The sequence below is a fragment of the Rattus norvegicus genome, chromosome 13 (genome assembly GCF_021556685.1).
Source record: "Rattus norvegicus strain SHRSP/BbbUtx chromosome 13, alternate assembly SHRSP_T2T, whole genome shotgun sequence".
Taxonomy (NCBI): Eukaryota; Metazoa; Chordata; class Mammalia; order Rodentia; family Muridae; genus Rattus; species Rattus norvegicus.
Genome location: NC_141546.1, coordinates 65340567 through 65352909, shown reverse-complemented (window position 1 = coordinate 65352909; position 12343 = coordinate 65340567). Strand labels below are relative to the sequence as shown.

The 12343-nt window shown below is 41.8% G+C and overlaps 1 protein-coding gene across 2 annotated transcripts in view; it reads left to right on the top strand.

Moving 5' to 3' along the window:
- Hmcn1 (hemicentin 1) overlaps window positions 1–12343 on the top strand; it is a 457385-nt gene that overhangs the window by 316204 nt on the left and 128838 nt on the right. For both annotated transcript variants that reach the window (NM_001271292.2, XM_087580179.1), the window contains 6 exon segments: window positions 1630–1911; window positions 5072–5239; window positions 7600–7713; window positions 8960–9046; window positions 10779–10970; window positions 12089–12262. In NM_001271292.2, coding sequence (NP_001258221.1) covers window positions 1630–1911; window positions 5072–5239; window positions 7600–7713; window positions 8960–9046; window positions 10779–10970; window positions 12089–12262 — 1017 coding nt within the window.

The window sequence follows — 12343 nt, the reverse complement described above, 5'->3', positions numbered from 1 at the left end:
AATGGCTACAATATACTGGGTGGGAAGAATGTCTAGAAAGGGAAGAGAGAGGATCACACTTTATAGTATGTGTTGCTAATGGTGATGTTTCTGCTTGTAACAGTAACATCTCGTTGATGTTATTGCTTTGTTTGTTTTGATAAGTTCTTATGTAGCCCAATCTTGTCTCAAACTCGGTATGAACTTGAATGACCTTTAGATTTTTCATCCACCTGCCTCCTTCTCCTGAATGCTGGGACTACAAACATGTGCTGGCACACACGTGTGCTAGGCAAGTACTACCCACCAACTAATCTACAGCCTCAGCCTTAGATTATACTGAAAATATATAAAATATTTTATTTGAAAAGGATATGTCAACTAGAACCTGTGCAACGTTTTAGAGTGCTTGAAACCATGCATGATGTCACCTAATCAATCTTTATGTGCATCTCTACATAAGGGAGAGCCATTGCTTTACCTTGCACCTATGGAAATTCAAACTCAGACACATTTTCATGGTTGATCAAGGTCATGTGGCTTGTGTTTCGGAGAACTGTCCCTAGAACACAGGTTACTAACACAGATCCATTTTTTCCCACACACACGTGTGTCAGTGCAAGTTGGCTGACTTCTACTTTCTAGTTCTCAGACTCGTTATCAATTAGGTAAGGTCGACTACAGAGAAACAGAACGGCTGACTATCAGTGACATAAACCGGCAGTTTCCTTCCTCCCACAAAGAGACACCTGAGGCTGGCAGTTGGATAGTCATTCCTAGCAAGACAGAGGCTCCATGGTTTTCTACCCTTTCCTTCATGGTAGTGCAGATGGTTGCTGCATATGAGACATTAAATCCACACTGAACACAAGAAAGGGAAAGGGTGTTAATATTTTTACTTTATATTAGAAGAGCCCAGCCCTCGGGGGGGCCTCTCTTTAAACATTAAATGATTGAATTATGTAAAAAAATGCAAGTCATTAGTATGCATATTGCCTTGTCTTTGGTAAGTGATAAAATTATATACTAAAAGAATTATTTAAAATACTAAAGAACTATTTAAAAATAAGGTTTTTTTATAATTTATTATCAGTAAGCGTTTGGTCTGTATACTTGTTTTATGTGCTTATGTATCCAGAGTCACATAGAACTTTATCGGGTGAAAAGGAATCCCTAGTGAAATAAGAAGCCCTAAGCTACCATATCCATTGTAGTATTAGGAACACTGCTGCGAATCAGAGTTCTAATTGACAAATTTCATTACAGTATCATTTCTTTAAAAATACAGTTTTCTTTTCCTCCTGGGTCCATAGCTTCCTTTTAGATATTAACTCACTTAGAAACAGAAAAGAATTCTATCTCACAATATGCTCATAGTTTGTTGCGATCTGTTGTTTTGATTCATTTTTAATAGTTGTTATATTGACATTGACCCTAGCACTGAGCGTGTAGCCCATCTGGTAGTGTTTATCTAGCATACACAAGGACCTGGCTTTCATCCTCCTGTTGTATAACCAGAATGCAGTGGCACATTCCCATTGGTCTTTAGAGGTGAAAGCAAGATGATCAGAAGTTCAAAGTGAAAAGTTCTATTAGAATTGAAGCAAACATTTCCCGTATTTTTTCTCACTGGCTTTTCTTTCCCCCAAGTCCGACCATCAATAGCCAACAGTGGCAGTCACCGCCCTGAGATTACTGTCATCCGTGGGAGAAGTATTTCCTTGGAATGTGAGGTGCAGGGTATTCCTCAGCCAACAGTGACCTGGATGAAAGATGGCCGCCCCTTGTCCAAGGGAAAAGGAGTGGAAATCCTGGATGAAGGCCGCGTTCTTCAGCTGAAGAATGTTCACGTTTCTGACACAGGCCGTTATGTGTGCGTTGCTGTGAATGTAGCAGGAATGACTGACAAAAGATATGACTTAAGTGTCCACGGTGAGTAGAAAGGAAAGAATCAGATTGTTCACAGGATGAGACAATCAAGTATTCTGGGAACATAGACCTCCGAGCTGAAAGTCTTATATTAATATTCCACTGTTTTTTTAAGTTCTTTGAGAACTTCATGCCCATATACAGTGAAATGTGATCATTTAAACATCCCGTCCTCCATTTACCCTCCTCCATATCTACCCATATCTCCCACAATACCTTTCATCCTAAGTTATCATCATCATCATCATCATCATCATCATCATCATCCTTCTTTTTCTTTTTTCTTCTCTTTCCTTCTCCTCCTCTTCCTACTTCTTTATCTTCTTTTTTAAATGTTTTTTAAATTTTATTTTATTTTTTTTACTTATTCACTTTATATCCCACTCACTGCCCCTCCTAGTCACTGCTCCCACAATCCTTCCCCCATCTGCAGTCCCCTTCTCCTCTGAGCAGATGCGTCCACCCACTCCCCAGTATTCCCCACCCTGGCACTTCAAGGCTTTCTGAGGCTAGGTGCTTCCTCTCCCACTGAGGCCAGACATGGCAGCCCAGCTACAAGATCATATCCCACATGCAGCCAACAGCTTTCAGGACAGCCCTGGCTCTAGTTGTTCGGGACACACGTGAAAACCAAGCTGCACATGTGGTACAAATATGCAGGAAGGTCTAGGTGTATGTTCTTTTGTTGGTAATTCAGACTCAGAGTTAGGTTAGTTGACTTTGTCGGTCTTCCTGAGGAGTTCCTATCCCCTTCTGGGCCTGGAGCCCTTCCTCCTATTCTTCCATAAGAGTCCCCAAGCTCCATGCACTGTTTAGCTGTGGGTGTCTGTGACTGTCTGAGCCAGCTTCTGGATGGAGACTCTCAGAGGACAGCACGCTCCTGCTTGCAAGACCTCCTTCTCCTCTTCTTCTTCCTCCTTCTCTTCCTCTTCTTCCACCTCCTCCTTTCTCTTCTTCTTAAACCACTAAGTCCAAATAGTGCTGCCTATATGTGTATGGTGTGATACTACAAAGCACTAGAAAACTTCTAGTGACCACTCCTCCAAGAAGAATGATTCTCTCTTCCACAGCAGCTCTTAACTACCAATAGTTCCTCAATAAGGCATAGGGCCTAGAGTTATCTCCCCCATCTTTGTGTGAACTTTGGCTAGTTCGATCTTGTATGGATAGCTGTTGTGCAAGTAAGTACAGTATGGGACCTTGAGTGCAAGAAGACAGTGTTCCACCTCCTTTCTAAGTATCTCTAGTCTCATCATTTATCTTTCGATGTCTGACTTCATGTTACCTGTTGAGACAAGCACATATTGGCTTTCTTTTGAGGATGTATATAATAAAGTAGACAAAAAACTAAGAAAGCAAACAATCACTGTGTAATTGGCTGACCTGAAACACACTATGTAGACACACCAGGCTGACATTAATCAACATTCCTCTGCCTCACTAGTTCTGGGGTTAAAGGCATGCACTTCAAGCATCACATCTGGCTGAATCTTTTAATTATATGATTTTCAAATTCAAGTCTTAAATAAAGACTATTTAACGTACATTGGCTCGGTCCTGTGGGTCTGAGTTATGTGTATTAAAGTCAGATTTAAGATTCTAATGTGTAAATTACAAATTTGGGTCAGGAAGAAGCTAAATATATACATATTCAAGGTCAACTATTTGAGTGCATGCAATTTGAGGTATAAATTTAAAATCTATAGAAGCAACAGGGAATTTTAACAGAAACAAATCATAGCTCAAATCCCATAAATAAATGAATAAGGCTGGGTCTTCTGGTGCATATTTATAATTCCAGAACTTTTGAGGCTGTTTGGAGAATTATTAATTCAACATTATTTACAAAACCAAATTGTCTCATAACACACCAAAAGGAGATGAATGAAGCTTAGTGTTAGTCTCTTACATTTGTGGCTCACATATATATCAAAGATAAAGGGAACATAATAAAAAGAAAGAGAATTAATATTTTATTTTTGTTAAATTATTTTAATTTTAAAATTATTACTATTTTTCATTAATTTATTTATTCACCTCTTTACATAGCAGCCTGCTCCTTCCTCTCCTCCCAGTCCCACCCTGACAAACCCCTACCTCCATTATTTCCTCTTCTTTCCTCTCAGAGAAAAGGAAGCTCGCTATGGGTGCTAACCCACCCTGGAACATCTTGTTTCAGCAGAACTAAGCTCATCCTCTCCCACTGAGGCCAGACAAGGAAGCCCAGCTAGGGGAAGGGAATCCAAAGGCAGGCAATGGAGTCAAAGACCAAGCTGCACATCTACTACAAATGCATAGGGTGCGGCCCGTGCATGTTCTTTGGTTGATGATTTAGACTCTGTGAGCCCCCATGGGCCCAGGTCAGTTGACTCTGTAGGTCTTCTTGTGGTCTCCTTGACTCCTCTAGGCCCTCAGTCTATCCTCCTCACCCCACTCTCCTATGTGACTCTCGAGCTCTGCCTAATGTTTGGGTGTGGGTCTCTGCATCTGTTTTCATCAGCGGCTGGATGAAGCCTCTCAGAAGGCCCTGATGATAGTCTCCTGTCTGCGAGCAAAGCATAACGTCAGGGGTTGGCTCTCTCCCATGGGATGGGTCTCAAGTTGGGCCAGTCATTGGTTGACTGTTCCTTCAATCTCGGCTCCATCTTTATCCCTACACAACTTGTAGGCAGGATGAATCTTGGATTGAAGTTTTTGTGGGTGGATTGGTGTCCCCCTCCCTCCATTTGAAGTCCCACATGGCTACAGGAGGTGGCTACTTCAGGCTCTGTATCCCCCACTGCTAGAAGTCTCAGCGGGCCCACTCCCAGCCTCTCCACTCCCAAATCTCTAGTTCATCCCAGACATGCCCCGACCCACTGATTTCCATTCATAATCTGTATATAAGAAAGTTGTGAGTCTAGGGTATAAATCTGTCAGAAAATACGACAATCTCAGAAACTAGCTCGCCATTGCTGAAATACCAGTTCTGAATTGGTTAAAATCGGAAAGCAGTGATACATTTTTTTAATCTTCAGATTTGACATTGTTATGATTCTTCATCTGATTACCATTAATCAGGAAGTAGAGGGTTCGTGGTAGAGAGCAGCTGCTAAGGATTCGTGTCTCCTATGTGTCAGCTCCCTTACTTCCTCTCTCTGTCACTTTTGCTTTTGTCTTACAGTCCCTCCGAGCATCATCGGGAACCACGGAGTCCCTGAAAACATCAGTGTGGTGGAAAAGAGTTCTGTATCCCTGACCTGTGAAGCCTCCGGCATCCCCCTGCCTTCCATAACCTGGCTGAAGGATGGTTGGCCTGTCAGCCTTGGCAGCTCTGTGAAGATTCTCTCAGGTATGCTCAATGGCTACCTTCACGTGAACACCGCTTCTCTTCCATTTTTCATCCTCGCTGTTTACGTTGTTTCATTTTTCCTTCTGACCTAAGTACTTATTATGATGCCTACTCATCATATCCCACAAACGTATTTAAAACATAGAAAGTCATGTTAAAGGGAGCTGGCATCACTCCCTTTGTTGTATTAGCAATGTATAGCATCCCCCTTGTACTAACTGCCAGCACATGTGTGACTAGTCTGAATGGTACTTACATTTTTGGCAAGCGAGTTCCCTGCATGCTGAAACCGTATCCCTAGTTCAGCTTCTGATGATTTTGTAGGGAAACCTGACTGTCTTCTCACCCGTGGGTCAACGTAAGGTCAGAGAGAGGGCTTTTGAGGCATGTCACCGGAGTCTACAGTTGGCCTATTTTGATAATAGCTATCACATAGACTAAAAGGACAATCATTCTTCAGCTTTTGACAGTTATTCAACTTGGTGAACTTTGGCAGCATCCAAATCCTGTGGCTTTTATTAAACTGAAGTGAGTTTATATCATGATAAGCTATTCATACTGTGCTTGCTAAAGTATCTGATAGTCAATCCGAATCCTGGGAAGCTCCCTGCATCCTTCCTGTGTCCTCTGAGCTTTTCGTTCCCGAGAACTCTGTCTCTGTGCCCCCTACAAAGAGAGAAGTAGCAGCAAAGATTTTTATTACAGTCTGGCCACCAACAGCCTGAGCAAGTTGTCTTCTTGTCTCAAAATTATCTTCACTTCTTAACAAAAAACAGTTTCAGTTCTGTAAAGTCTGAATTTATTAAATGCGATAGCATCAAGGATTGCAGAAATAAAAACAGCGTAGCAGAGCGCCGTCGGCTGGCTCCTTCCACATTTACAGGAGTGGTGTTTGACTCTCCTTAGACTTGTTTTGATTGACCAGCAGCTGGAGATCCCTGAGCAAAGCACATTAGAAATATTTCACCTTGTGACTGCCAAAGGACCCGCTCAGCTTTGCAATCTGGATGTGTTTTGTGTGATGGCTAAACGAGAAGCAGATGAATGGCCTGTGACCTCCTCACTGCTGCTCTGCTGCAGACTTCTGTTCCATTAAGACAAGTCCTCTGGAGGCTTGTCTGCAAGCCGGACCCTGGTGGCCACCCTATCGCCGTAGATTATGTGAGAGGATTAGGGAGTGAAGAGAAAGATGATTGTGGACCCAGGAATGACTCATAAAAGTTGAATCACTTTAACAACCCTGAAATGGAGCCATATTGCAGACTCACTAATCTGAGCTGGCAATGAGTGGGTGATTCCTTTGAATTCTTTCAGAATTCACAGAGGTGTTTAAAAAAAAAGAAAAACCTGTTTATGATTTTTACCTCTGTTCTGCTGGGGAAAACAAACTTCAGTTCAGGAAATCAGCTTTTTTGTTTTGTTTGTTTGTTGTATGTTTGTTTCAAGTAAGATATTGCTAAAGTGATCTTCTGGTAAATTGAGAAGAGAGAAGCTGCCTGTTAGACAAGCATGGTGTCAGCTTGTCGCTATAGATATTGAAAGCAAATGGTAGCTCTTCAACAAGATCCAGGTGAATATTTAAACAAGAAATTTATCTGTATCATTAGCATTTTTAATACAAATTCAAGGTGCTAAGCAAGAATATATGGCTGCCTAAAAATTATTGACATTATAATTTTCCCCCTGAGGTTTTTCATTTGGTGTTCCCCGCTTCCGCTCTATCTATAGCTTTTCAAAAGGCTTTGCCTTGTCTTATTTGCTGACTCCTCCACCTTTGTCCTTAAAATTTCCTGCCAAATTTCATCTTTTAGCACGTCTCCGTCTATGTGCATTTCCTCTTCAGCAAAACAGCAAATCAAAATACGGAAAGAAGCCAAGGAAGGCACCATAGCGCCAGTGCCTGCAGTGACCCGGTAACCATGTACTCGGGGATTTCCAAGAAGCTGGCCTGACAGCCACTAGCCGGTCCGTCTTCCTGTTTTACCCTCACAGTTGTATGGATTTTATCTCACAGACCCATTTCGCCATCTTTTCCTGAGCTTCCGGTCAACACCCACTCGTGAAAGCGCCAATCAGATCGCGATCCTGTTTTATGCACTCAGCTCCCTCCCTCACCTTCGGCAAACACTAAATTCCTTTGCATGACTCCCAAGGGCACACAAAACCTGGCCAAACTATCCAACTTCATCTGTCCCCATTTCCCGCACCCATTTCACTGTAGAGAGTACTACCATCCCTGTCTTATCACTTCACACCTAACAACAGCGGAACCTGCCCTTCGCTGCAAAACTCCATTTCTCCCTTGATGTCACTCGGAACTGTATTTATCTTTAAGTCATCTGGTGCTTTGCTTTTTCTAGGAGGCAGGATGCTGCGGTTGATGCAGACCAGACCAGAAGATGCTGGCCAGTATACATGTATTGTAAGGAATGCAGCTGGTGAAGACAGGAAAATGTTTGGACTTTCAGTATTAGGTACTTGCACAGTTTGCAGTATCTAAGGGGAAATACAATTGGCCACGATGCATTCTGGAAACAGAGTTAAAATGTATTCACAGCTGGAATTTATACCTATGTGGTCTTTGGCCTCCGGACTATGATTCTTGGCGAGGTTTCCACATTACAGTTATTTGGAGGAAATGAGTCCCCTTCAACCGCCAAACTGCCTTGCTGTGCCAGTTCAAAACTGCTCAGAAATGTTCTAAGATCCTATGCATCTTGCTTCAAATGAGAGACCTTACTCACTTATTTGTGGACACATTCCGTGTTAGTTTAATTTATGTCGCTGTGATAAAGTAGCCCAAAGTAAGTTGGGAGAGAAAGGATGTATTTTAAGCCACCATATGAGGTCACAGCCCATCACTGTGGGGAAGTCAAGGTAGCAGAAACTTGAAATTATTTACACGGACAGCCAACAGCAGAAAGAGACCGAGAGCCCATTTGCACAGACTCTCTTACAGAGAGAGTTGCTCTTACAGAGATTTTTCCCTTCTTACAGAGTTCAAGAATCATACCCTGAGAGGGTGGGTCCTCCCACCTCAATTACCATAATCGATGAAGTCCCCACAGTCATGCCTACAGACCAGCCTAATCCACGGTCCTTCATTGAGACTCATTTCCACAGGATGAGAAACAGTCTCAAATTAACAATTAAATATAACCATCACACATTTTATTCATCTTTATTATTTTCATTAATCATTTATTCATTTACATCTCAATTGATATCCCCCTCCCTGTTACCCCTCCACAAATCCTCCCGTCCCATCACCCCTCTTCCTCCCCTTTGCCTCTATGAGGGTGCTCCTCCACCCACTTGTCCACTCCCACCTCATCACTCCAGCATCCCCCTTACCCTGGGGCAACAAGCCTCCACAGAACCAAGGGCCTCCCCTCCCACTGATGCCAGATGAGGCCCTGTGCTACATATGTATCTAGAGCCATGGCTCCCTCCATGTGTACTCTTGTTGGTGGTTTAGTCCCTGTGAGCTCGGGGGGGTGGGAGGGTTCTTCCTATGGGGTTTCAGTCCCCTTCAGCTTACAACTTAATGCATTAAAATTGGATTCATAGCAACCTTGGATTACAGATAAAAACTAGAATTGGTTAAAATAACCAATTGCCCTGGCATTCTATGAATAAAAGTTGCTTAAAATGTAGGTCTTTGTCCTTGCTGATAGAGCTGTAACTTACTTGTCCCATGTCTTTGCATCTTTGTCTCAGTTCCTCCTCACATTGTGGGTGACAACGCATTGGAAGATATAAAGATTAAAGAGAAACAGAGTGTTACACTGACTTGTGAAGTGAGAGGTAAGTTCTTGTATTTCTGGAACTTGCTGCCCTTGGTGAGCGTTATTGTTTCCAGAATGTGTGCATGTGGGGTATGCCCTAATCACCAGGGGTGAGTGTAGCCACCACAGTAGGTATTCAACATTGGATCCTGGTGTAGTGTACCTGGCTGAAGTGTGTTAGGAAGCCTTGCAGATGCAATGAAGCATCTTTAAAAAGGAGGAAGGGAGGAGGAGAGGAGAGGGGGAAGCATTCAGTCTTTCTCATCAGGTCCTGCTTTTTTTTTAACTAGGTTCACACTTACATACATCTTCTTTTTCTTGCCCGCTTTTATTTCTCTCTCCTTCCTTGTGTTTCTGCCACCCTTCTCTTTCCTTGTTTCTGTACATTTTACATTAACGAAGTAGGTAGACATTTTATTTAATGCTGAGGAGTGAGCAAGAACAAACCTCAGTTCGCACATTTGCATGTTGCAACGAGAGTAGACACTAGGGAAAAAGGAAGATTAAAAAGCCCATTATCACTATCTTCAGCCACGCAGATGATTCATTGCCTGAAAGAAAATGAAAAGATTTGTGTAAAAGAGCAAGGAGGGGCACAGGGGAGCTTTGAAGGGGACAAAGGGTAGGGAAAATGTATAATTATATAATAATCCCCACGGTAACACACATTTTAAAACAATAGTTTAAGTAAGAAATTTTAAAGATATCTAACAGAACATTTCAATCCCCTTTTACTGTAAACAAAAGATATTACAGTTATGGGTGAAGGATGAGAATACCTAAGAACATTTTATTGGAAAAGAGAGTTTCAAGTAAGATTTGATAAGTTTCTTACTGCATGGTTTATATATCTTGTGTGAGTAATAAATTGAAATAAGAAAATATTTTTTAAAGCAGCTGTGACGAGTGCTGCCTACACCTTTTCTTTCCTGGAAGCAAAGGGGCAATTAACAAGTGTCATGTAGAGAACAGTTGTGTCCACATGGAAAGAAAGTGGTGTCTGGTTTTCCCTGCTCCTTCCCTGCCTCCCCTCCCTTTTTCCCTCCCTGTCTTGGCCTAAACGTCATAGTATTGTCTGTTTAAGCTCCCTGATTTTTGATCATCCATTCTACCTGTTTTCATTTGTGGCTTTAAAATTAATAAATGGCAAAGGAATAATTTTAACTAACATTGAACACTCACCTCCATTTACAACTATCAAAAGTGTTTTCTGTCAGCTACAAAGACTGAATGAATAGTTACTTTAATTAGACCTCTGAACTCTTAGTAAGAATCCCAGTATAGCACAAAATGTTCATTGAAATAAATGCCTTATTTTTCTGCTGTTTCCTCTTAAAAGAATAAAAAAGGGTTTTAGTATGAATAGAAAAGAATTTATAATATTTTTGATCATGATGTGTGCTTCAGGCTTTAAAAGTGAATTACTATGAAAATAGTTAACTACGAGAGCTAAAGCACCTTATTTGTTTAAGCACGGAGACCAGTGTTAGAATCATTTACAGATGAAAGCTCACGTAGATCTGAAATGATGTCTGTTCGTTGTGTATCTTCCATCATCTTGTAATCACTATACATTTAAAACGATTCATGTATGTAGTATGGCACCGCTTCAGAAAGAATAGCCACTTTGTTGCTTTGAAGGTGGGACACAGAAAAAAACAGCGGCGCTGTGAAAACACCTTCTTTGGATGTTTCCATTTACGCATATGTGATACTGGGCTGCCTCAAAAAAGTAGCTTTTTTCTTAACAGGGAATCCTGTGCCACAGATCACATGGCACAAAGACGGACAGCTTCTCCAGGAAGACGAAGTACACCACATGATGTCTGGAGGCCGTTTTCTTCAGATCACCAATGCTCAAGTGTCCCACACAGGACGATACACGTGTCTGGCCTCTAATATAGCTGGTGACAAAAGCAAAAGTTTCAGTCTCAATGTGTTTGGTAGGTGTGAACTTCATTTCACGTCTTGGATGATCAATGTTTCTTGTCTGTCTGTCTGTCTGTCTGTCTGTCTGTCTGTCTCTCTCTCTCTCTCTCTGTATTCCCCCCCACACACACACTCACTGTCTCTCATTGAATTTCATTATGTGGAGGATCCCAACACTCACATATGTAGGCTGTTTTTACTTTCATTGTTATGGAGTAAACTATGTTCTGGGCATAGTGCTTTGTACAGGGAATACTAATGATCAAGACAGACATTTAACTATGCCATGGGGAAGGGGCAAGTTGTGAAGGTAGACAGGGAGTCTCAGCCTGAGACCCTGTGCCTCTCTCCCTGAGCCTCTGTGCTTTTATTGGAGATTGACCCTCTTTGGGTCTCGGTGGCCTGGGTGTGATTAAACGTCAGAATGTATTAATGCATCAGCATTGGCCTTACAGCATCAAAGTTACGTTTATGTTTCAAGCATATCACTGAAGTTCATTCTAAGTTTCTCAAGTTTAACATGTACCCCACCTAAATCTACTACATTTGACTATCAATATTTAAAAACTTACGCTAAATTAGACGACAGTGATACTAAATTCACTGTGTGTGAATATACAATTAATTTGAGTTTGTTCAACTATTTTCATAGCTACTCCTATATCATTTGGGGTCCACATAAATACTGTCCTGCACACAGATACTCTTACATCCCCACATAGAACAGGAATTTCAAACAGAGGTTGTAGTCTAAATGGGTCCCATGTGCATTTACATATATGTAAGAAATACCAGTTGATCAAGTGAAAAGGATTGAGTAGTAGCATATATAAATAGTACATCGTGTATAGGACGAAAGATCCCTATAGGCAGAACCGATATAGTCTAATACAGAAAGATGCATGTGGAGGTTTGTGTTACATTACAGTGATGTCATTACCTCTTGTGTGTGTGTTACCATCCTCCTTTAGCATATGATGTTTCTCGCTGATTTTATAGAGACTAATGATGATTAATTGCTTTGTAACTCTTAAAACCTGGGATTGCAGAGACAAGGGCAATGGCAATTCGGCAGCCGATACCTAAGAGGTTTTCTAAGTCTGTTTCTTTAATAAATCTTCCAACCTTTTAGTATCTCCTACAATTGCTGGTGTAGACAGTGATGGCAGCCCCGAAGACGTTATTGTCATCCTTAACAGCCCCACTTCTCTAGTGTGTGAGGCATATTCCTATCCCCCGGCCACCATCACCTGGTTCAAGGACGGCGCGCCTTTAGAATCCAGCCGGAACCTTCGCATCCTTCCAGGTAACCGACTGACCTCAGGTAGCCCAGATGGACGTGCGCTGTCTACTACTGTAGTAGAGAACACGTTATTTTTAATAAAAC